This window comes from Platalea leucorodia (assembly GCF_965183815.1).
Source record: "Platalea leucorodia genome assembly, chromosome: 3".
Classification (NCBI taxonomy): domain Eukaryota; kingdom Metazoa; phylum Chordata; class Aves; order Pelecaniformes; family Threskiornithidae; genus Platalea; species Platalea leucorodia.
This window is the reverse complement of record NC_138825.1, coordinates 24,316,749-24,342,380: the sequence shown is the minus strand read 5'-3', so window position 1 is coordinate 24,342,380 and position 25,632 is coordinate 24,316,749. Positions and strand designations below refer to the sequence as shown.

Genomic DNA, 25,632 nt, shown 5'->3' with positions numbered 1-25,632 from the left:
CAGAAAAAAAATTAATTCGAACCCTTACCTTTGGCACCTTAAAGACTTTTGGCCATGACTTACCTGTATAAATAGAAAGAACTAATTTGCTACAGAAATGCCCATGGGCAAACATGTTCTGGCTAATGAAGTGTTCAGCTTTTGCATGATTAACCAGCTGGTGGGGGTGGTGTAAAAATCACAGGGCATAAAATAATAAGAAAAATTGATTAGCAGCTCTCTTTTAAAGCACTCTACAAAAAAATTCCCTTATTTTTGCTCAGCAGTTTGGAAAGTGACTGTACAGAAAGATAGACTTGAATGACTTACCAAGGAGCCAGGCAGAGACTGCACCAGGCACTCACTCCTCCAAGACCTGCATCGCAGAGAGGTTCAAATGAAAAGCGAGATACCAACCAGCGCCATGGCTGGATTACTTATACAACAGGTCCTGCCACTAGTCATAAAGGTAATTTTCTACTATATTGCGAAAGACAAAGTTAAAAACTATGACCATGCTTTGAGTCAGTTCAGTTTCTTCCCCAGTGCTCTACCTTTGAGCACCTTAGCTGACTACAGCTACTGCCGTAAGCCAATGTAAGAAGTGCCTCCATATGAGCCAAGGGATTCATACGCTACTTAGAAATAACGCACACATTTACGTGATGCTACGTAAGGAAGATGGGTTTTTTCACTAGGGACAAAAATCCCCTTGCTCTTCCCATCCTGTACAAGGGGTTTCTTACAAGCTCACATGCTCTGCCCTCAAAATAGGGCCTAATTAATGTCCAAATATTTGGCAGACAGGTCACGAAAATAAATTTATCGTTAATTGTCCCCTAAACCAAGGCAGGTTATCCTGAAGCAGTTTCACTTCATACACATTTGCTCTAGGTCCCTTCATTGGGGTACAACTGGCACGTAACAGTTTCTTTAAGAAGGAAAACCACATATTTTTATAGCACAGGATTACTTCAGAAATATGAAACAGCTGCTCATATAAAGCATATGTAAACTGCAAAAATTTGAACTACAGATAATTTGCAATAGGCCATAGTAATAATCACAGTCCTCTTCACCCTCATTACTGCTATGGAAAATGCATGTTTTACACCTGTTTATAGACTTTTAAAAACTGGTTTATAGCTATGTACCATGGGAGAAGCAGGCAAAGGATCTGCATCTCAGGGATTTGCAATGTGTTTCAGCTGCGGGGATGCAGCCATAACTTCAATGCTGGGACATCATGGGTTGGGAACCTACGTTAACTCCCTTTGGCAATACACAAGCAGTCACGTTACATCCATGGCTGAACCATCTAACCGCAACCAGATATTGCCTCCCAGTGCTTCACCTCTCATGGTATATGATATACCTTCATGTGCCCAGCTACCTGGGTATGAATTCAATTCTTAAATCACGCTGGTATACCATGCATGCCCGGGCTCAAACTGTTCAATCATACTGTGGGATTCCTTGTGAGGAGTAAGAATTTTACCTGAATTGAGATTTATTGTGCAAAGAACCAAAGCAGAACTCTGAAGCCCTTTTCCCTTCTTTCCATGACTCCTCCATTTATCCTAGTTACCACTTTCTGAGGAAGACAATGTCCCTTTAAATGCAGCAAAAGAGAGATTTTTCCATGTTTTTCCCTACAGGAGCCAGGCAGATTATCCTGAGAACGGATCGCTTTGCGCATACACCATACACTCCGCTTCACCCAAAGATTCACACCAGAGAATCGGTCAGGCTTACGCAGGTTAGATAACTACACAAATATTCCATAGTGGTCTTCCTTTCTTATCACGTACATCTGAGAAAGCTTGTCTCTAACTTCACAGTCAGTTGAGACTTCTGACATCAAAGAGGTTTTTGCATGTTTTCGAGGCTCTGCTGAATAGGTGGATCTTTCCACACTTGCATAGTTCTTGCTTTTGAGCCTCCCCTAACCTTTTGGAAACATTTCTACATATTAACACTTGGGAAAGTGGGCATAGAGCTGACACAAGCAAACAAAAATAGAGGAAAACTGATAACACTGGCATGAAGCGACATTCCCCTCAGTTGGGAAAGTGCTATCTCCAGATACAATTCACAATAAAATAGAAGTTTCTAGTTAAGTGAGAAGTGGTATTAAATTCCACTTGAGCCTAATTTCTATGGTCATATTTGAATCATGAGCAATTTCTAAAATGTCAGGTATTTCTAACTCAGATCAACTGGGACCCTGACAACACTGGAGCTTGTAAACTGTTTGAAGCTATTTTCAAAGGTGGTAACAGCCTAATGTGGTTGCAACACAATTTATTAATTGCAGCTGTACTTGCTAAGGTATTATGCTGTGGACTATCTAAGTAACATCATAATTTTGGCTAGGCTACTTGTTTAAAAAGTAAATTTAAAAAAAAAAAAAAATGCCTGTTTGCCATAGAAAGTGAATTCTTGTTAAAATCATGTTGCCCCAAAGGGATTCAGAAATACAGCTACGAGGCACAGCTGTTTTACAGATGGAAAAAACTAATTCTTCAGACCTGTACGTTGTACTCCAAATGCTTTATTTAATTATCTGTTTGTTTACTTATAAGCAATTGCTTTGGAAGAGCTCCCCAGTGAGTATATGCTGTGTGTTCTGCAGAGGGGTCAAGCACAAGATACAGGCTGGGGACTACAGGTTTAACTTCAAAGAACATGCATACACAAAGGTATTTAGGTGCCTAATTCCACTTGTATCAACTCTCAGTGAAATTGATAGAGAGTAAGCACCTCTGAGGACACAATCCTTTGACATTAACACGGATTCCTCATCTGGATCCAGGTCCACGCTTTTTTGGACAACAAAACAGCAGAAAATAAAAAAAAACATTTTGCTCCGTGGCCTCCTTATCCTCACCTATATTGAAGCTTCTCTAAGGTTGACCATGGTTCCCAGTAGAGGACACAACGGCCAAACAGGCTGCTCTAATTAACCGGAGTTTTTCATACTAATTAGTAACAACAAGAGCATAAAGCAATCAATAGGACACCTTATGCCACTACTGCTTAAGTCTGCTTTGACTACCTCTGGTTCAGCCTTACCCTTGAAGCCTATTTGGAGGGTTCTTCCTGCCACCCTCCCACACACAGCATCAATTTTTAGCAAGGATAATCTTTCCTATTATACTAGAAATTGATAAACAACATTGTTAACCTATGTGATGCAGCTAAAAAATCAGGTGTAAAGAGCATAATAAGGAGCCAAAGGATTTTTTTTTAATAAAGTATTTTGATTACCTCTAATGTGATTATATACTTGACCAATGAGCAACATAGTATGATAGTCGCCCTATTGCAAACAACTTGCATACAGAGTTGTGTAACACACCCATCCCACTCGAGCTCGAGGGGAACCGTGTATGTTCGCTGGACATTCAGCAGCTTACTTCTAACTTCATACGAAAAAACAACTCCATGATTTATTCAAAAGTAATTTTAAACCCTTTCTGAATAACTTCTGAAGGACAGCTGGCAAGAAAGTAGCATGTTTGAAGAAGAGATAAATACAGAAAACCTGTAAACCATCTTCTCCAATTGAGAGACCAAACTGCTAAAATTAGTTCCTGGAATTTCTCCTTTGGGTGCCAGTTTGAGTCTTGTCCCAAATGACCACTAACAATCATCCCCACTTTGAAATAATCCACAACTAGTCAATAAGACCTATTTGCTGATTAGGTGCATGCAACCCCCTCACAAAACATCACACATTTGTAACCTTATTTTAAAAAAGGCACTTTTGTTCCAGTGTCCTGAAACAAACCGTACAAACACAAAGAACTCAGATGCCCTCGCAGCCCCCACTGGAAGTGACAAGTGAGTCCTTCTAAAATTGCAGACACACACTGTCAAGTGCAGGTGTTTGTAAACAAGTTTGGAAATGTTTCTAATTATAAACCATAAGAGTTAAAATTAGAAGTCCAATCCGCTAGCTTTAAAAAAAGAACTTCCAAAAGGGTTCATCTAAATGAGAGCAACCAGTGATGTTTAATTTAGTCGCAAGAGCAGAATTTCTGTGCAGAGCGGCATACTGCTTTTCATCAAACTTTCCACTGAGTTACAGTACATTTCTTTAAAAAAAAAAAAAAAAAAAAGAGATTTGATAAGAATTTTAATTTGCTGTCACACTATGATACTGTATATTTGAATGTGCAATCTAAAAATATCCTATTAACAGGTCTCCTGCATTTCATATAATTAAAAAGAAGAGGAGAAAAAAAATGTTCCCAAAACTTCTGAATCTGTCTTGGCTGCCAACATCAAAGTTCAGCTTTTATGGAGAACTTCCCACGCTGACCTTCTGAGAACTCAAACCAAACTCTGCATGAAGAAGCCTTACTCTTCTGGTTGAAGTTCTCCCCGATAACTTCACCTATTGCAAAGCCTGGCTTACCCTGCCCTGGCACAAACTGTGGAGGGATGAAACCGGGGAGGGCAAAAACCATCCCAGATCTCAGGATGCTGTCACTGAACTGGTGGTGTCTCAGTCTTGCTTTCACCATTCTGGTGTGGAGGTCAGAAACACAGGTCTAAGAAGCCACATACTTTGACTGGCACCTCAGACAAAGGTTGGAGGGAGGCTATTCCTGCAGTCCTTGTACACCCCAAATTGAGTTTACAAAGCACTATGATGAGATAGTGCAGGCAAAATGATGGACTTCACCTCTGCGGAAGCTTTGGGAGAAAGCAGAGCTTTTACCAGACTCAAAGGGAGAAGGCTCTCTTTTTAGGAAAAAAGAGAGGTTAATACTGGAATCTCTTGATCTTCACATTATTTCTTAAGGGAAATGTAACAGCACATTTGAGCGTGTCAGAAGAGCTTCCGCTGATTACAAGTGAGCAAACATGAAATAATTTCAGAGAGACTTGACTTTGGCCTCGCTTCAAGCAAGGGGTAGTCTCTTGCTGTACTGTTCTGAGAAAGCTGGAATGGGAAATGGATTAAATGGTGAGGCTCTGCTCCCGGAATGAGGTGGGACTGGCCCGGCTCAGCAGACATCCCTCTGCTCCGCACCTACAGCACAGCCAGGGGCTGTGAGGGACAGGGGAACAACAGCTCTTTGACTCCTGCACAGCCGGCCTCCTCCTCTACCAGGATGCTATATGACAGAGGGAAAACCCAAATCCTCAAAAACCAGGACAGAAAGTAAGTTGCCCTTGTCCCATCACACTGAGGGAGCTAGTTCACATAATAACCACTATCCATCCTTTCCTTTTTCTTCCTTTCCTTTTCTTTTTAGTATTCACTGTGTAAAAATCATAGCAGTTTCTACATTTTTTCTGGACAGCATTTTGGCGCTCACAGCCTTCAACAAACACGACCTTACCAGTTTAGTGCCTATCTCGTAGCCAGCAAGCGCGGTGCTGCATCAGGATGAGACTACAAACGTGTTTTCAAACTGGGAGCCTTGCAAGTGGTGCTTCCTTTGCTGCAAGCCATGAATATAACCTGGAATTGCTTATCACTTGAGCCAAACTTTTTTTTTTTTGTTACTGACGTGAGTAAGGGCTGGAGAAACCCAGTTCTCCACTTTGGTGAAGGGACCACAGTAAGTGGGAGCAGAGCAAGGATGCATCTCGCCCGCTTCTGACAGCAGCTCCTGGTCGCTCCCCCTCTGTTCCTTGGCTTGGGTACCTCATCCTCCCCTTTCCTGGCTGGTGCAGTGAGAGCTCCCCCTCCTGTTCCAGTCTAACCAATGTTAGACCTTGTCCTACTGGAAGCGTGGCCTGAGCGAAGAGAGCAGGCTCCAAGGCAGTATCAGTCAGCTAGCTAGGTTTCCTGCTAGAAACTGGCACCAAAATTCATTCCCTGAGGGGGAAATAATATAACCTTCCAATTAAACCTATGTAAATGTATTTCTTTATTAAACATAGATCCATGTGCACATGCACAGGTTTGTATACATACTCTGACACACATATACTATATATATATATAGTGTATATACATATATACGTGCACACACACACACATATAGCATTGTAAATCTTTAATGCCGCTAATCTCATTGCTCTTTTCATTCAAAGTAAGTATAAAAATCGTTAGTTTCTACAAGCCCATCTAACTTCTGAAGCATCTAAGCTTCTGCATGCACCTGTACTGTGTTCAGCTGGAAAAACATTTTTTCCTAAATGAATACATATTGGCGCTGTGTTTGCAAATTAAAAAAAACAGGCTTTTCACTGAGTATATAAATATTTTAATTAACAACGTGTATGTATTTAGGAGATTCTGCATCAAAGTCTAGATCAGATAGGGCAATTAACCCATCACAGTTTTTCTAAGATATTAGATAAAAGAAAATACATTTAGGAAATGCTTAATCGGACTTAAATTAAGCATTTGAGTGCTAAAATAATCTCAGATAGCAATTTATTTCTAATATTTTCTGCATGCTCAAAATGAAAGAATGAAGAGCAGCGCAACTGCATATATCTTCTACCAAAAATAGCTGAAAAATACTATAGAAGAGTGCCTGCTGGGTTGGTTATAAAAGTAAAGTATAATCCATTAACTGCTAATTAGAAGCATCAGAAGCAGGCTTTGCTGCAATAAGAGCTGGCCCCTAAGTAGATGTTTCTGTAACCATTTAAAGGCACAGGGTTTCTCCAGTTGCTGAGAATGGAGCTTGGATGGTTTCAGCATAAAGGCCATGTGAAAAGAGACTATGGCATTTGGCCATGTTACCCAGCTGTTTTCTAAATATGATGACAGGTGCCATTTTTTCCATTTGATCGTGGAACGTAATACATCTTCAAACAAATTTTCCCCAACTAGTCTGGTGCAGTTACATTTCAGAGATTCAAATATAAGAATGTTTTTTTTTCTCTGACAGCCACATATTGCAGAGTCTTTGGCAGATATTTCATTATATGCCTTTTTCTCAAAGCTGATTCTTTTTATATGTATTAGTTTGCTTTTTACCGCTATTGTAGGAGGGAAAGAATAAACACTTGGGCAAAGGATTTAATTCTGAGGGACTTCTTAAAAAAAAAAAAAAAAGAAGGAAAAAAAAGAGCTACTATTTATAATTAGACTTAATAAATTTGCCTTGCAATAAGGAAAGATTCTCTTCCTCTCTGTCCACTACTTCCTAAAGGATGAAAAGTATTCCCATAATTTCTCCTGTTCTTTATCTGACTAACTACCTGGTCAAACCAAGCTCCTTTCCAACTACTGAAGGCCAAAAACTGATCCAGCTGCATATCAAAAGGCCTTAAGGAGTCAGGGCAAAAAAAGGTGAAGCCAAAAGAAATACCAGTACCACAGCTCCCTGTAGAAGTAGCCAAGACACAGAAAGCAGCAGCTACAGACACGAGCAACAAAGAGATGATGCCTTGAAATGGATGACAGACTCCAAACCCCAGCCATGCTGGATGCGGAGCCAAAGGGAGCGTGGCTTTCTCCAGGGCTTGAGTGGCCTCGAGCAGCGGATGATGACAGGATACAAGTCAGGCTGCGTAACTTGAAGAATCAGGGAAAAAACAAGCAGATAACTTAACTTCCCCTGTTAAGAAAAGGGATGTAGCTAGCGCGAGGGGAAACAGTTCAGGTCAACGTTTTGGGGTTTTCATCTGCGTGGATCGACCAACTAGTAAACAAAGGAAGAAAGTTTGTGTGGGGCAGGAAATGAGGGCATTTAGGTTTTTTCTCTCTGCCCTATTTTCATCTACAAACACAGAAGAAACTTGTTTCTTTCTTTTAAAATGGTGAAACAGGGTCATCCATTAAGAAAAACTTAAGACGGTAAAGAATCATTTTCTTTAAGTTAAACGTCTAAGAAACAATAAACCTATGACTGCAGTAGAAATAATAAAATGAAATTTAACTTAAACCAATGTCTTAAATATTTGTTAACCCTGGCAGCAGCTTTTACAAGGCAGATGACTATATCTGTTTTCATTCTGTATGTAAGAAAACAACCGTAAAATGCCCCAAAGCCATGGAGGGAGTCAGTGTCAAAGACATGATGAGTAGTTCAGAAGTTATCTGATTCGGGTCACATGGTGTTCCAAAAACCATACCTAAATATAGCATGCAAGAGATCCGCACAAAGAGCAATCCCATCATGGGAGCAAACTAAACTCTCCACAAAATTAATTAGGGTTATTTTGAGGCAACCAAAGGAAAGCGAGGAGGAAAAAAAATCAGCCCTTGCCCTGCCCAGTTCTGCAAGAGCAGATGTCGCTGGTACAGACAAGCCCCAGTCCGCAGCCCGGGCACGTAGGGAGATGCTTCTTGGAAAGGGAAGGTCCATGTAAATTATATTCTCAGCACAGACCAAGACTCTGGGAAAAGGTAATGCTTCCCAAGGCAGAATGGAAAGAAAACTCCCTGTTGGAAGCTGTTACCTCTGAAAGCCTCCATTAGGATTGTCCCTTGCCAGGGCAATGCATGAAACACAGCCTATAGAGCTAATTCTAACAGCCTTCCCTATGTTTAGGCATCAGGAGCAACCACATAGGAAACCCTACAAGAGATCCTCAAAAGGCAGCAGGACAAAGGGAGGAGCGTTCCTCGGGTCTCTCAGGTTTCTTTTGGTCCTTCTCTGTAAAGTGGTAATGCTGTTTCCTACGTTTCCTGAACACCAAATTGCCATTTGGCTTCTGACCACCACTGATCTACAGGCTAATTTCAGCAAGCTGCCCTGGTTCACAATTTCCCTATAAAAACTTTTTTAAAAAGTCTGCTCGTGAATGCCATGGTGCAGGCTTTAAGATGACCACAACGACTGATTTACCTTTGCATCACCCTTGTTCCTATAAACCGGGGGAAACGGGAAACACCATTCTTCACTCAAGCGTTAGAACAAGCAGGACAACATCGATGTTACCTTGAAGGCCAAGGCAAAGCTGAAGTACGGGCTATGGAGAGCAGGGGAGAGAGCAGGACAAAGCTGAGGAGAGCCCGTGTTGTGAGGAATGCTGCTGTCAGCGGGTAGAGAGTGGGCTCTCAAGCCCAAACCGTGTAGCAGGTGCTCCAGAAGGCAGGTAAGGAACAGTCTGAGCGCGTGTGGGACACAAACTGCACATTTCGGCTTCAGTGCTTCAGGCCATTAGCAGGTGCTTCAGGCAGTCATCCAAATCAAAGTAAGAAAGTGGAAAGAGCCAAATGCTGGTTAAAGAGGTTTGCAAATGCGAAAATCCCAGCGCGGGCAGATAAAACGTTTCCCTGGTTGTGGGAGCAGGCTAGTAAGAAAAAAAAGAAACAAACAAAGGGCATACGCAATTTTTGTAAAAAAAGGCTGTGTTGGGGATTTTACTATCGTGTACTCAAGCCCCGACATGCAAATGCTGGCTGGGATGCTGAGATCAGCAGTTACATGTCCTCAGGTGGTTAGAGACAAGACAGAAAAGAGCTGGCATTGGGGGAAAATAGAGGGCCCATTTGATAACGCTTCACTTGAGCGTAAGAGGGTTTCCCCTGTGGGTATTGTCCCAAAGAAAGCTCCAGGCAAGTTTAGACTGGTTCATTACTTGTCACATCCAGAAGGTGAGTCAGTTAATGATTACACTGACTCCCTTTTGACTTCAGTTTCACGTGTTTTCAATCCGAGAACTGCACTCTCATCAACTCAAATACCACTCGCAATAAACAGCAATACGGAGGGTATCTGTTTTTCAGTTGCTCACAGCACATCTATAGTTATTTGTCAGGATTTCACTGGCAGTTTGCAAACCATGTTTTTGGTAGCTAACACGCAGCACTTGCAACCCGTGTTGCGGGGGGTGTCACTTTTCTATATAAAAGTACTGGTCAGAAACCTGGCACTTGCTTTATTAGAATTAGTCTCCAAAGGGCCCAATATTGGCGTCTTGAAGGTTTCCTTATAAAAGCTGAATATCTGCTTCCTCAAGGGTTAATTCCCTGAGGTCTCCTCAACCTGGAACAACACTACTTGGTTTAAGTTACCTTACACAAACATAACAAATAGGACTGGCTACTCCAAAGAGTTGTTGATGCAGACTAACTATATCGGCCAACGATAATATATTTAAATCAGATGGTCACTTGAACATTATTGGTAAAGTTCTCCTCGCTGAGGGTTGCATCCTTTGCCAGAGGCTAGCAGGCTTGACAGAAGGAGAGAAACAAATTCCTTTCATCAGAGTAACATGAGTCAATATGTGGAAAGATACTTCCATCTGCTCTGTGTTTCTGATGACATGACATTACCGTATAATTTGGTATACATTTCTAGCAGAATAGATAAAACAAGATGGCTCGGCAAGTATCGTTTATGTCCCACATCTATGGGAAGTTCTCTCAAACCATTTTCAACGTACAGAGCTATACGAGCAGCTAAGACTTGCAACAGAAATGCTGGAGGGAAAAACATGTTGCTGTTTATTTCAGAGAGTTATGGCACAGACATCTATGGTGCACTTCTAAAAAGATACACATTATATTTCTCAAAGGGCTCTCTGAAGAAGCAGGTTTGGTCAGCTACAGAAATCACCAAAGGAACCTGCTGTGTCCAGCAGCTCACAGACGCACACAACTTACTAGGCATAACCCATCAGTAGAGCGGCCTGCGCTGTTTCTGCATTAATTTTGTGTCCCTGTATGTTACCAGAGCCCTGGGACTTTCATGGTCTGTGGGCAGCAAATCGGCTGAGCCAAAAGGGAAGGTTCCACCTGACTAGGCCAGTAGGAGCTATATTAAGCTTGTCTCAGCTGGAGGTCATTCTGCATATTTTGAAGGCTGCTTTCTTGGTAGTTGGTCAAGCAATTGGTGTCCAGAAATTAAGAACCTGATTTTTATAACACCCATAATACACAGAACACTTCTGAAGTCTAGACCCTACATATGTAAAGGTTTTAATTTCAAAAATGTTTGATCAAAGCCATTTCTTTCAGGGCCAAGCAGGCTCTTGGGTTTGTTAAGCAGTTGCTTCGTGTCTCATTCCTCGTAGGCTGCTGGTAGCCCAGCAGCCAAGAATTCATTTTCACAATTCCAAAACATTTTTTGATACTTACTGACCAAATGGCTTTGCAGTGGAAATTGGTTTCTGCCACCATCTGTTGTTACATAGTTCGGAAGTGCTAGCATTTTCCTTCAAGAGGGAAGAAGTTGGGGAGGACGCATGGCCAATCCCAATGGAATAAATATTCTTTTCCTTACTGTCACTTTATGGGGAAGGCTTGGCCTATTTCTCAGCAGCCGTGAAATTGTCATCAGCAGGATTCTTTACAAAGCTTGGTGGCATATGGAATACATTGCTCACTTTTTAGTACTGTAAAACCAACCTTGCTGCATAACTGAGCTAGGCAAAGAAAGCAGGTGCTTGGTAAAAAAAAAAATGCATCATGCATCAAGCCTCTATAGACTTTGTAGAAACCCTAGACAAGGATATTTTAGAGACAATTATGTTTTCGAATTAACTAAACAATATTTCAGAGAAGTTCCTAGGCTTCAGAGGTGGGACAGTCCCTTAAAAACGAGCAGGTGAAATCACCGTGTCACAGGATAACATCATATTCTGCCATTCACAAAGGCAACATTCACGTTCCACACCGAAGGGAATTGTCATCCCCCCTCTGTGAGACATTAAAACTGCAAGGGTCCAGTCTCCATTTCCGATGCGATAGGAGACTATTTATTTAACATCAGTTTTAGATCATCTCTTTTTGTCACAGCCTGGCCTTATTTTTACAGCTGTGGACTAGCCAAGAAGTAAATTAAACAAAATAATAATAATAAAAACCCCATGGCATTCTGGTGACCATACACACTGAATTACAAATACAGGGCTAGAATTGCAGGAGTTCAATTTCTCACTACAGAAGACACCCAAAGAGCAACAAGAGAGAAGTAAGCTTGTTGAATTTGCTTGACTCTCAAGCGCAAAGTAGTCAACAGCATTTTCATACACTGCCAGAAAAAACCTAACTCTAAGAGAAACTGTCAGAAAAGGGATTATGAAGAGATGTAGCTGATGTCCCCGCTGCTATATATTCCCCAGCGAATGTCCACTCAGCTATCCACACGCATACACACACATATTCGCGGTCATCTGTGTTCTGCTATATCTAGAAGAGCCACAGCAGGTGAAACCAAAGGGCCACTTACACTTATGGGCTTGTTCAGGACAGTGGCAAACAGCAGATGCTGAGCGAAGGTCATGGGGCAGGCGTATAGTGACAATTCCCCAGACTACTCTTCCCAACATCCATCTATTTGCAGCTCAGACACTTCCTTTAACACAATACATACAATTTTTCCAGATTAGTGATCCACTTTTAGAAACCTTCACTTGCAGTTACAGACTTTTTTTAGAGCAAGGTTCTCCAGCTACATTGCACGTTTCTTGAACTAAGTGAGCTATTACATACCGATATGGAGAAATCCAGCCTGCTGCCCTCATGCAGAGGAAAGGGCAAAACAAGCATTTGGGCAGCACGTGCTGCTTGAACTGCTATACAGGTCTTCTGCGCATAGTCCAGCAGAGGAGGGGTCTGCCGCAGCCATTGCACTGCACAGCGGGAAAGATCCTTCTGTAATGGTGGCAGTTTGGAAGTCCTGCCCTGGAGGTTATTTATGTTTTTAAGTGGCACATATACTAATAAAGCCATAAATACAGATCTGTCATTGATGGGGCTCTAAAGCTACCCATTAGTCTCCTGTCACTGCTTAGAGAGGACAGAGTAGCCTTTTAGCAGAACAGGGTAGGGAGCAGGTTACAGACCACCAAAGAAGTACCAGCTACATGGACAATCGTGGGACAGCGGGTACCTGTCATCTCCCTACAGCAACGCACCGAGAGGGTCAGTGCTCTTCCAGGGGCGTCCAAAAAACTAGCTGTTGTTCACGGTGCAATATGGTTGCTATTTATGCACCTCCTTGTTGCACCAGTAGCTGCTACATGCTTTACCACCCAATAACATGTGATTAAGCCAGAAAAAGAGAGGCCAAATGAAAGAGCCAGTGTGCAAGAATGGAAGGGTCTCCTAGAAGTTTCACGCTCTATTCATGTAACACACAAACCAGAAAATAATACAGACTAAAGCCTACTGTCTAACTAAGCAGGCTTAAATAAAACTTAGCTCTTTTATAATGCTTTTCATCCAGAAATCTCGAAATATTTTACAAAGGTGTGCAGACTGGGGAAGAGCCAGAATGCAACCCACCCCCTGACTCCCAGGCATTTGCTCTTTCCATTAGACTACATCATTACCTCCAGGTATGAGCACACTTCTCTTATAGTTGACATGGAAAAATGCATACATGCATCAAAGGGACATTTTTTTCTTAATTTTCTATTGCTTTTAATACCTTGTTTCACTCTGTGTTCAAAAATTATAGCTCACAATGCACCTATGCTACTCTAGCTACTACATGTATAAGCAATACTTCACATAAGTCGCAATCCTCCTTTCAGTTCCAGTAGGAAAGCAGACACTAATCAAACTATAAACGCCTTTTCTCAAAACTTTCATTCTCTTCCATGTATAAAGGAAAAAATAGGTTTAACGATCATCACGACAAAATAAAAATTATGATAGAGGAAACAAAGAGAAAACCATGAAGAGTTTGCTAGAAATAGGGAAAAATCAATACTTTCCTCCAAAAGAGACAAGCTTGCAGAAATTATCACAGAAGTAGGGTTTCATAACAAAATTCAAATGGCCAACACGGAACAAATAAAAATCTGGAAAGCTCAGAGCATTACTTTCAGCATGACCTGTCAAAATCAGTACGGAGAGCAAAGTGAGTCAGTAAAACATCCTGATGTTCACCTGCAATCTCAAATCAGAAAACTACTCTGTCAACAAACGAGTTTTGATCCTTGCTACAAAAGCGGGAATCCACAGTAACACCTCAAAAGACAGCAGATGAATTCCAGATTTACAGCTATGAAACCACATTTCTGATTTTTAAGTCTTTGTTGAACAAATGGTATTTAGCATACATCGATGCCTATGGGCTTCTGAACAAGGGAGGTAGCTAATATAAACTGTGTATGAAAAAGAACACGTCAAAGCTATTTTTTTTTTTACGGTTTGCAATGAAAACAGTATTGTTCAGAACAAAAAGGAAAAAAAATCTACCAAAATTTTATCTCCATTCTCTCCAGCTAGAAGTGCTGGCTAATGGGTGAGTTTGCATAAACTCAGTTCAAAGGAGACATCAATAGCATCTTTTTAAGCTAATGATTTTCACCACAGGCCATCTAAATCAGGCGTTAAGAGTGGCCCTAAAACAGATCCCCTCTGTGTTCACCTAAGTTCGTTTATGTTTGCTTTGCTCCATGTTAATGTATGTATACATCCTGTGTTTGCAGCTTGTCTTTTCAGCCCGCTCCCATCCTCCGCACTCCCAATGTCAGCCAGGCTCCAGGGACTGGAATTAAAAATGACCACGTTTAAAAACTGTACCTCCCTGTGTAACAGACTTTACAGAAGCAGAAAGACCAAAAAGCTGAAAAGTTCCCCACGGTCTTTGCCTATTAAAGTCTGCAGCTTGCCAACAGCAGGCCACGTTTCAGTGTCAAAGAACAGGGCACCGGCTTGCGTTCCTGTGCGATGGGGAGTGCTGGGGTAATCCTGCCTCTTTACATTTCAGATCACACTGTTTGTGGGGAAAGTCAACAACGCTGGGATGCTCAAAAACACCCTGTAGTATTACACGGAGGACGCAAGACGCCTGCTGAGAAATAGTGCTGACACCAGAACAGTCGATTCAGCAGGAGTGATAAAAAGCTTGGTTTTGGTTGGCTCAGGCAGTATTTGATTAAAATAGGATTAAATCCTCATCAGACTTGCTTAAAAATCATTTTACACCCATCCCATCAGGCTGCATCATTCCCCGTCTTACAGTATCTTCCATCGTTAAGAAGAAATGGCTAAGTTTCTGGTCATCAAATGAGCAAAGAGACAGGGAAAGTCCTTGAAAAGAGTAATGCAAGGAAGTAGAAGGAAGGCTTCGGTCAACTGGCATACAGACAGAAGCCTTCTGCTATTTCCCACTGAGAAGTAACAGTATCTGGGCTATAGATATGTTTGTCAAACATATCTATAGCAGGGATAATTAAGTTAGCACAGCAAACTAGCTGCATGCTTTGAAGAGTTCGTGCAGTTGCTATACTAACCTTTCTTCCACCTGGTAGGTTAAGCTCACCATCTCTTCACACATATTGGCACTCGTGACCTATACTCTGTCCTCATTATCACATCGTTTCTGATAGCTGAACATCTTGGAAATGATGTTCAAATGTTTTGTTATAAATAACAGAGAGTAACAGAAGCCTAAATACAGACTTCTGTCACAGAGGAATAACTGCCTGGAATTTCTTGGGGCTCCTTTCTGTCAAGGAGTTCAAATACTTTGCAACCAAACAAATATTCCTACAAGGTAGGTATTGCTATTTTTCCTCTTTTGAGGTGTCTTATGATTAGCATCCAAAATCCTGATCCTCAGTTTCCTATAAAAAAACTAGGGAAAAAACCATTCTTGCCCTGCTTTGCAAAAAGCCCCGCAGACATTTCAATTTCTATGCTGGTATCACTCAAAATAACAGGGTCAAAATATAAAATAGAAAGCTTTAAAACCCTTGTCTTTGGCAGTATTTTTTTATTCCGTAATATTACTACCAGCGATAGCTCTCCTGTTAAGATCAAACCTAATGTGATGGCGAGGATTCTGCTGAAGTCTGTACTGGGGTTTCTGTCACCATTGAGAAGAGCACCGCAGGAGTAGACAGAATCTACAACAATATTGAGACTGATTCCCACTGATCTCAGCGAAGCCACGACTTTATCCTGTACACTTTTCCCTACAGCTGGAGAATGATTTCATATGCAAAGATCCTCACTTACCTACATCCTCCTATAAATCAGAGCTCTCCGCTGCCTGCTCTTCATCCAAATCAACAGGGGCCTAGTGCCAGTCTCATCTTTTCTATATTAGGTTTCTATGGCAAAAAAAATATTATTATCTTTGCTTAAATCAGTGTATTTCTAACCAGGGTAGGACCCTGCACACACAAGACAGCTTCAAGACAATTACTTGTAGCCCAATGGACTGGATCGGTACATGCATTCCTGAATTTCACTCCACACAGAAGTAACTGGCATTTACTTCTGAGCAGGGGACACAATTATGATAAAGACAGCATATGCCCTTGTGCCTCTTCTATTATACAATTTCTACTTATTTTGTCAGTGACCCCTGAGTTTTGGGTATATATGAATCTGAGAAATCCTAGTTCAGACATGAGCACCGTTGACAGGGCAAGACACTGCTCTAACTGTCCTTGTAGTGTCCGTCCTGTGGGAACATACGGGCCTTCATCTTCCAGCAACGTCAGCCAGACACATACATTTTAATCTATTCACTCGGCAAAAAAGAAAAAAACACCTTCTAGCTGCATTTCGTTGTTGCACCTTTGCCTTTATTTCCAAGTTAATCCTTAGTTACGGTTACTGTCCCCAGTATTTCATTTCATAAGGACACTATCTGGCTGGCTGAAGTCATATCTCCATTTTATATGAGGGCAAAAAAAAAAATCTCACCTGTAGTCCTTTACCCGTACCCATAAAACAACCCATAAAAATGCCTTAAAAGAGTCAGGCAGCAGACTTACCTCCAGCTGCTTTCAGAGAGACAAAGCAAACAAGCAGGACGAGGCTCAGAAGCTTGCCCCGAAAATAAGGCCTCTCGCTTTTACGACGGCTCTAAGCCCACCTCAGAAGCAGCATATCACCGGCACCGACGTGAAGCCCGCAGCCTGACAGACAGCCGGGGACCCCAGCGCACGGAGCCGCTGTCGGTATTGGGAAGCGATGGTGAGCAAGGGAGACCAAACTTCCTCCTACGTGCAAACTCAAGATTCAATTTTCTGCAAGGTTACCCCCAATAATTAAAAGGTTCTGTAATTTATCCTCAAAAGCTAGTCACGATGGGATCCATCAGAATCGATCTGTTATCTTTTACCTCTGCATGTACCGTGCATGTGCATATCGTATGTAATATGGTTTACCAGATGAATGCTGGCAATTTTTCCACTAATTGCGAGAGTTACTAAACTGAACCTTAACTAAAATTAAGTTGACTATTAAAAGCTCAATGAGTAACCCAGCAAACGGAAGCGCTGTATGTAGGATTTAGCAAGCACGCAAGCGATCTGGCAACACCAAGGCACAATATTTGCTGAACTTCCTATACCTAAAATTGGTTCCACACAATAGTCATACGTTCATTATGTACGATGATTTAACACTCACAAACCAGCTCCCTCCTGCAACTGGCCAGCAATGGGTTTCTTTATACAGCCTTGCTGTGCTATACCTAATTTGTGCTCCGTTTTATTACTCTGTATAACATGTTAGTGTCTTCATGGAAGTCCAGGAGCAGATCTTCTGCAGTAGAAGAGGTAAAACACCAAGACAGGGAGACTCACAAGACTGCCCCTAACAAATTTTACGAAACTGTTTGTCCTTGAAATGCCACAGTGAGATTATGTGACAAATAATTCAAAAGTACAAATGAAATTATGGAAGATGTGCTTAGGAGCCAATGTTTGTATGTATTAAAATACCAAAATAAATGTATAATAATTCAAGCATGCTATTCTGAAAACACAAAGTTAGTGGACTGAAAGTTACAGGTTAATTTATAACATATACTCTCCATTAAAATAACAGATCTCCCTGCATCAGTTTTAAAAATACATGAATAATACTCTCAGTTATTAAGAAGTCATTATCATAGACAGTCCTACAAATTTTAGCTACCTCAATATAAACACAACTAGGTTTTGTAAGGAACACACACAGCACTTGTTATTACATGTTAAGTTTATTCACTGTATATAGGCTTTTTACGATTGCAGTTTCTAAATTTTCAAAGAGTATCTCTTTTTTTGTGCTTGTATAGTTTCTAAGCTATAGCTCTATACAAATATGTTTTACGTTCTGTATTGTTGTTTTCAGGATCGTACACAGGTACATGAATCAAAAGCAGCAATAAATAATATTAAGGTTGCATGCGGTCTAGCTATCTTTGACAAATTAAAAAACTAGGAATTGCCCGAGAAAAAGTTCTGTCTTTCAGGAGAGGAAAAAAAAAAAGGGGGGGGGGGGGCGGGGAATAAAAACGCTCTTATCTATTAATGTGGAGAAAAGGTACAGGCAAATGCCTGTACAACTTTTGCATAAAAAGAGGGAATGATTCAGGAGAAATTCTAACAGATTTCCTAAACACTGCCCCCATAAAAAAATCCAATATTTAAAAAAATAGAAGGTCAAAGTGAACATATGCAGAGTTATGTGAAAGAGTTATTGATGAAAGGCTATTTGCTGATAAGGATGCATCTATTTGAAATAGGATAGCATTTGGGACTATTCGAACAACAGTCTACAGGAAACTGATAAATCAAGGAACTGATCGGGATTTAAACAAACAACAGACATGGCTGAGAACACACGAAATGTCACGAGTACAGCTGAGAAATAAGCGATGGCACAGGACCACTTACTCAGCTACTAACAAGACATTATTTGCTTTGGCCTCCGCAAAGCGAGACAGCTATCAATCCAGCCACAGCTCCAGAAATTCCTGAGACTGAAGCCCTAAGAAAGTGATTATTATTCCTTGGTATGCATGGGGAACACCCCAATAAGTCTGGCTTTCAAAAAACAAAACATCCACCATATATCACAGAGTCAGGTGAAACCCTAAATGACTTCTTGCAGAAAAGAGTTTTTCCCCCCCAGAGTGCTTCCCCCCAAAACTGTGGTTATAATATAACACCAGGGCCTGGATTCTCCAAGAAAACCTCTAGGAGCAATAATAATTTTGCATCCCATTACCCAACTTTCAGGTGCTCTGCCCGTGTGATGGAGCCCTCAGCCCTGTTAGTTACCCCCGTGTCTTGGACACTGCCAGCAAATTCACGAGCGGCCATCACCGAGCAGAGAATAGTCCAATACTGCCAGTAGGAGACGACCAAGGCCACACATGTCCAAAGTCCCACTTCTTCTCTAGGACCTATGTGTTTAAGCAGTGATACTCAAATTTCTTAGTTTTTATATCTTTTTCAAAGTTCCCAGGCTGCTCCTGAAAGAAACATACTGGAGGGTCCTTTCCTTCAAGGACACAGCTGGAGAAAGTGAGACGCATCACACACAGAAAGCCACCGTTTGGCAAGAGGAGCTCGTGCTTTCTGAAGTCTGCTGGGTTGTAGGGGGAAAGATGGGAAGAGAGAGGCTCAACCTTGTCAGGGTGAAAGCGCTTGAGAACATCCAAAGCAGATCTTTGGCCACCTGGGAAAGCTGGATATTGAAAACGTAGGCACTCACACAGGTTAGGCAACTTCTAAGGTTAGGTGGCAGTTCAGTGGGGATATTGAGGATCTCAGTTAGGGCTTTCAATGCCTAAATCCCACTTAAGTCCCACTTAAGGCATTTAATCCTTTTGTGGATCTGGGCCTAAAGCCTTGCCAGGAAGGAGAGAGTCTATGCATGCAAAAGCTGATGGTCAGTGACAGTCTGGTTCTGTTAAAACTAAAATACACAGAGAACGACCTTATTTTGTACAAAGGAATAATGCAGAATAATCAAAGACGCGTTCTAGTCACGGAAAGTTAATGGAAAGTTAATGCAGCTGATACAGATCACAGTCCTGTCTTTAGACCCCATGACAGTTTTGCTGACCTGGAGAACATTATAACCCATAAATCATGGGTCTTCAATAGCCCATGGGAAGAATTACATTTGGAAATGTTCAAAAGACAAAATGACTATAGGAGTCCTCAAAAAAACTTCACTTACCCACACCAGCTAAGAGGTAAAACTAGAAAGAAGCAGAAATTTATAAAACACTGTAATGCTTACATAGAGTTAATAATTCAAAGAACAATATTCTGTCATTCAGTGACCAACTAGTTTGCCATGGTCCATGAAATTAAGTAGTTTCAGTCCAGTTCCTAATAGCCAGGAGTCCACCTGACAAAAGCTACTGATTTATTCCTCACTTACCTGCAGTGCTGTTGGCTATCTCAACCATGAAGTAAAGTGTGAGTAGACGTGGATACCAGTTTACCCTATATTCCCTACACCTGGTATCTCCCTATTGACTGCCCTTTTTTTTTTTTTTAAAGGTGCCTATACTTACACCACTTGAATTTAGTTGACAGGACTGCCGATATGATACTTTCACATACAAAAAATATCTAATTGACAAAAGCGATCTTTGCATAAAAGTAATAGATTAGAATTACAATCACAGAATACAACTTCTTGTTATTATTCTATATTACTGTGTTTACAAGGGAGATATCATTAATTATTACTAATTATTTTAATGGTAAATATTTCTGCCGGTCCCCAAGTATGCACTGCAATGTTTGCCCTACTGCACACACTGAGATTTCTCTATGGGTAAAACACTGAGGTCTCCATTTTGGGGATTCAAATACATCTTCACAGAGCTCTGCTTCACATGAGAATTCTGGTCTAAGTCTGCAGCTGCCCATCAAAAAGCACCTGAACTTTATAACCTGGGAGAGAAACAAGGGCACTTGCCTCTCGGTTCTTCCCGTCTGCAGATGGGCCGGGAGTTCTGGCAGCTCACCCACTAACTCCTGCAAGTTTTGCATTGCAAAATCAGTATTTGATGCAAAATACAGGAGAGTAGACATGTGTCACAGATCGTTAAGATGCCAAAGATACTTTCAGCAAAAGAAAATTGCCTGTTGTCCCATGCCAGTGAAGTCCTTAGGACCATGGTGCACTCCTTCCTTCCTGAACACTGCATTACCTCTCCAGATTGAAACTTGGTTTCTTCTGTCAGGGACAACAATTCAAACATCCACCCACCTGGTTTTCAAGGGGTGTAAGAATTACGAATGCTTCGTAATGAGCTCATGGTAAGAGGCCAGTGCAGTTTCCCCAGTTTACTTGGATATTGGTCTTGAGTCTCACTGTGCTTTCACCTGCATTTTACTTTCAGTTCTGGATTCATCCCAGGATACGTACGCAAAGTCAAAGTGGTATCTTTTCTGTCCAGTCACCTCCTCCCTTTTGATACAGTGTTAATATACTTACAGTCTGATTTACAGGAGTACCCCAATACACTCTTAACACTGACACAGACAAGCAACAGAAAATATTTTGCAGTTTGGCTTTTTTTTTTCCAAATATTCCTGTTTAAGTGCTTTCCTTTTACTTCTCAGAAGTATTTCTTTTTAGTAGAAGTCAGTCTATTTTTGCCTGCTGTTAATCTATGTATAAGCTAAATCTTACCTTCCCAACTCACACAAGCAATCGCCCCGTCTGTCTGGCAAGGCAGCTCAGAAGAATGGGGAAAGCAGGATTTGTCCTGTATCTACCTATGCATTTTAGTTGCAACCTGTGCTTGACAGAGACTGGTCAGCTGTAACAGATTGATGAGAAATTGTTTGAAATACTTCTGGTTGAAAAATACATAAATCATAATTACTGATAAAACAACATAGATGTATGTGACATCTATGAAATATAGAAATAACCTAGAAATATAGAAATAACCAAAGTTCCAGTCTAGGACTCTTATAATCTAAGTTTTCCAAGTAATTTAAATGTTACGACAAGTAAATACACAAACCAGTAAGTCAGTATACAGTGCTGCCTACAGAACACTAAGGGTTAAATTTTTTTGAGAGGTTTAGGGGGCCATGAAATTTGTGAATTTAGATTCACGCTGATTTGAATTGTTATATTAAATAACGCGCAAAGTTATTTTTGTTTGCATGTCTTACTGACCACTGTTCCCATTCCAGGTTCCTCCTTACAAAGCGGAGGCACAGCAGGGAAGTAGCACCCAGGAACAAATTAAGGGAGAAGCATTAGTGGAATGCAGCAGGCTTGGGAGAGAGACCCATTTACGCAGAGAAAGTGCTTAAGCAGGGACATTGGTGCCTGCGTCTACGTGTACGTAGAGAGGTTTGGTGAGCGCATGCCCAGGGAGGAGGATTTGGTTATGGTTAGAATTTGTGAGTGACAGCCATGTGACAGCTGGGAGTCAGCAAAGATTTTGTAGGGATGGAAATTCCTGAGATAGGACACACGACTGCTCATGCGATCTGCATGTGCCTATCATCACGCCGTATTATAATAGCTGACACTATGGTTTACCAGTTCTCCAAAAGAGGGGCTATAAATTAGGAAGAGGATTTAAGGAATGGTGGATGAGAAATTAAAGTCATAACATTTAAAAGTGAAGGGATAAATATAACTTGTTTTCATGTTATTGAAACAAGCAAAGAAAAATCTCCAGCCAAACCACACAGCAGTACTAAAACTTGCATTTCTATGATTTATCTTTAGTGACAGGTTATTATTTCCTTAGAATATGATATTTTTTTTCTTACTAACTTACCTAGAAAGGCCTCAATCCTACAAACACTAAATTTTAAGTCCATGAATAATCCCACTGATTAGAGGTATTCCTACATTTTCAGGATCAGGGCCTAAGTCACAACACGCAGTTAAGCAGAGGCATTTCCAAAGAACTGCTTCATTTTCCCGTCTGGGGGTCTTACGCAAATGTGAAGCCAGTGGAGATGTGCAATTTAAATCAAACCTGAAAAACTGAAATACTTTCCCTTTAACACTGAATTCAAGCCGATACAGTATCACATGACCTTTACCGTAATTTCTATTAAAATCATTTCATGTCTGGTTGCTTCTGCTATCCTGGCTCATTTGTATTGTTTACAACAAGTCATTGCTCTCGACAGTTAGTGGTGGCTGAATCCATGGTTACCAGTTTTTACATTCACTGGTTAAATGGAATGCAGCTCTTCAGTGGGGTTTCATGGAGAAAGCTCTTAAGAAACCACAATCCAGCTATCAATCAGGCTAACCTGGGAGAAATTAATCTGATAAACAGAAGTATCGTCGCATATGAAAAATTTATTGAAAGGGAGCTCAAGGCTTTTATTAGTTGCAGTCAGAAAAGTGGACACGTTCGGATCGGACTTAGTGCACGGAAGACTTAGGTTATGTGGTCTATGTCTGACATTCATCCATGTTGTGCCTTCTCTGGCGCTCACTGCTAATAAAACTATACTGTTTAAGGCTTTAAAACAAAAAAATCTCAAACACTTATTTTACCAGAAATGTGCTCGGAATATAAATAGTGCTTAAATACAGGTTTAACCAGACTGCAGTCCCGGCAAAGTAACTTAAACAGACACAGACAAGATAGTAAAACAGAAAATAGACAGCCTTGAGTAGAATTCAATTAAGACAAAAAACACCCCAAACAGTGCAACGTTGTTAACGACTAAATTAAGCCTGCAAACAAATATATTTTATTGCTACCTAAGAACAATACGCACTAATTCCGTTTGCCCTGTTATTTATAGTTTGGCGTAGGGTGGGGTTGCCAAAATCAAAAAGCAAAGCAAAAACTTATTTGCAAGATGGACCCCCAAATCCTTTAAAAATGCCTAAAAACATAAGAAAAGTTCTCTATAGTTTGATGGCTACAATAATTGTCCCACAAGCTACATGAGAGCAACAAATAGTTAAATCAAACATATTACTACCAGCTCATCTACTGCAAAGTCACTGTATCAGAAGCCCGAATTGATTTGTTTCCTTAGAACAAATTGAAAATGAATGTAACATAACATCCGAAAAAAAAAAAAAAAATCCCTCCTGCCCTGCTAATCGGATATCGTATAATGGTTGATTGCAGCTTTGCACCGTGCTATTGTTGCCTATATCATACATACTTACAGGTTCTGGGTTCTTCCAAGAGTTTGGTGCAGTTTCAAGGACAAATGTCTTAAGGAAGTCTTTCTACTGTGCAGCAGTGATCCTAGCTCTGATCTCATTACATGAGCAAAGTGCTACAGCTGACAATATAAAGGAAACTTCCTGCGTGAAGAAGAAATCTTGGAAAGTCTCAGGGTTAAAAAGGCTGCTTAAATGTGCTGCTTGATTTGCTCCCTAGTTGTGTATACACAGTAGCAGCTGATCTCTGTTTGCAGCCCTGCAGAAAGAAACCTTTGCTGAAAACCAATGGCATCACATTTCAGTGGAGCTACTGCCAGGCTCTGGAGAGCAAAGCAACCTTTGACAACTTACCCAGTTCGAATCACCGGCGTTTGCTGCATGTCCTGCAGGACTTTGGAAACCGTATATTTACTGTATTATTTTTATTAACGCCGCTCTGAAATCCTGCATCCTAGGCAGTCGTGATCCAAGCAGAAGTCTCCCTCACTGTAATAGGAGGTTTTGACTGTGTCACAACTGTGAACTGCAGAATTCGCCACAATATATTTTGCTTTGTCTTGATTGTGGCATTTGCAGATGAGGAGCTGTTAGCTTCTCAAAAGCATTTTCTGCCTTAGAATTGCTAAATTAAGTGCAATAGGCATCTTGTTTATCCTAAATTCATCCCGAGCCTGCCTTGCATCAGTCACACGCTTCCCAGCGCTTTTTTTTCTGATACAGAGTAAGAGTCAAAAGATTTTGGGAGTGGGAAGGGGCTGGTTCTTTCATTTAATCTCTTATCTAGAGCCCTTTAGCATGGTCCCTGTTGGACTAAAACCGTGGAGCAAAACATCCCAAATTCAGCAAAGTTTGGTATGCTGACCAAAGTCCCAGTGTGACTCCCAAATATCTGGTGGTGCCCCCTTAGCTCCTGCCTCGGGCCTCCAGAACCAACCAGGGACGGGCAGAACCTGCATCAGCTTCTGCGGTTCCTACTGCTGTCCAAGTAAACTCCTAAGACCAGAAAAGCAACATTTAAAAATAATACAGCTGCTAGCGCTATTTCAACTCTTAAACTGGGAAGCAATACTCCAAACACATCCTCATGTTTGATGTTGAAGAATTATCAATAATTAATTCGGATTTAGTTGTTTCACCATTTAGCCCAGGGTGATTCTCCAATGAGTAACTGGGACCATGCATTCCCCCTGCACACGGTCAAAGCGTGACTTCTCTCTCCAGCATAAGCAGCAAACCTCAGAAACAAAACTTAGAAGACTCCCTTTTAAAAGTGCACCATTGCATAGTTTGGTTAGGAGCAGTTAAGGTTTCTTTCCCGGGCATTTTTAAGACAATTATTCACCACCCTCTTTTCCCCTCAGGCGCTATGACTATTCTAGCTACTAGTATATTGCGTGTTATTTCTCTAATATTTTGAACTTTATTCCAAAGGGCAGAAACCAAAACTGACAGTACATCGAGACAGCACGCTCTATGATTCAAACAGCAAAATAATTGAGATCCTGTGCATACACAACATCCATGTGTGCGTACATACGTTGCACACGCACGCGCACTCGCTCACAAGCACAAACAAGTATAAGGCCCAATTTTCAGAGATACTCATAGTTCATGTCCTCACCTCCCTTCGATTAACAGAAGTAACAAGCAAAATGTGATTAGTAAAACATGAAAAATTATTTTTATAAAAGGTAGGCACCGTTTATAGCACACTGATTCAACATGCATCTCCACCCAAATTTGCCTCTCTCCTTTGGGAGAAGGATCCTGCGTACCCCTGGACCATGTCACATCAGAGAAATGAAAGCGTCTGGTGGCACCAGCAGGATTAATCCTGCTCTTCTCCCTGGAGAGAGAGTGCAAGGCAGGGAATCGAAATCCTGGCTAGGAGGCTG

At 41.1% G+C, this 25,632-nt stretch overlaps 1 protein-coding gene across 3 annotated transcripts in view; it reads right to left on the bottom strand.

The window, feature by feature from the left end:
* The window catches only part of ESRRG (estrogen related receptor gamma), a gene marked incomplete at its 5' end in the record, with an annotated part of 376,019 nt that extends 352,184 nt beyond the window's left edge, over positions 1–23,835 (bottom strand). The window contains 3 exons of one of the 3 annotated variants that reach the window (XM_082305838.1): positions 29–63; positions 310–355; positions 23,738–23,835. In XM_082305838.1, the coding sequence (XP_082161964.1) occupies positions 29–63; positions 310–355; positions 23,738–23,835 (179 nt within the window). The remainder of the gene's footprint in view (positions 1–28; positions 64–309; positions 356–23,737) is intronic. The other 2 variants (XM_082305837.1, XM_082305839.1) reach the window with 2 other exon arrangements.
* Between the last annotated feature and the right edge of the window lie 1,797 nt (positions 23,836–25,632).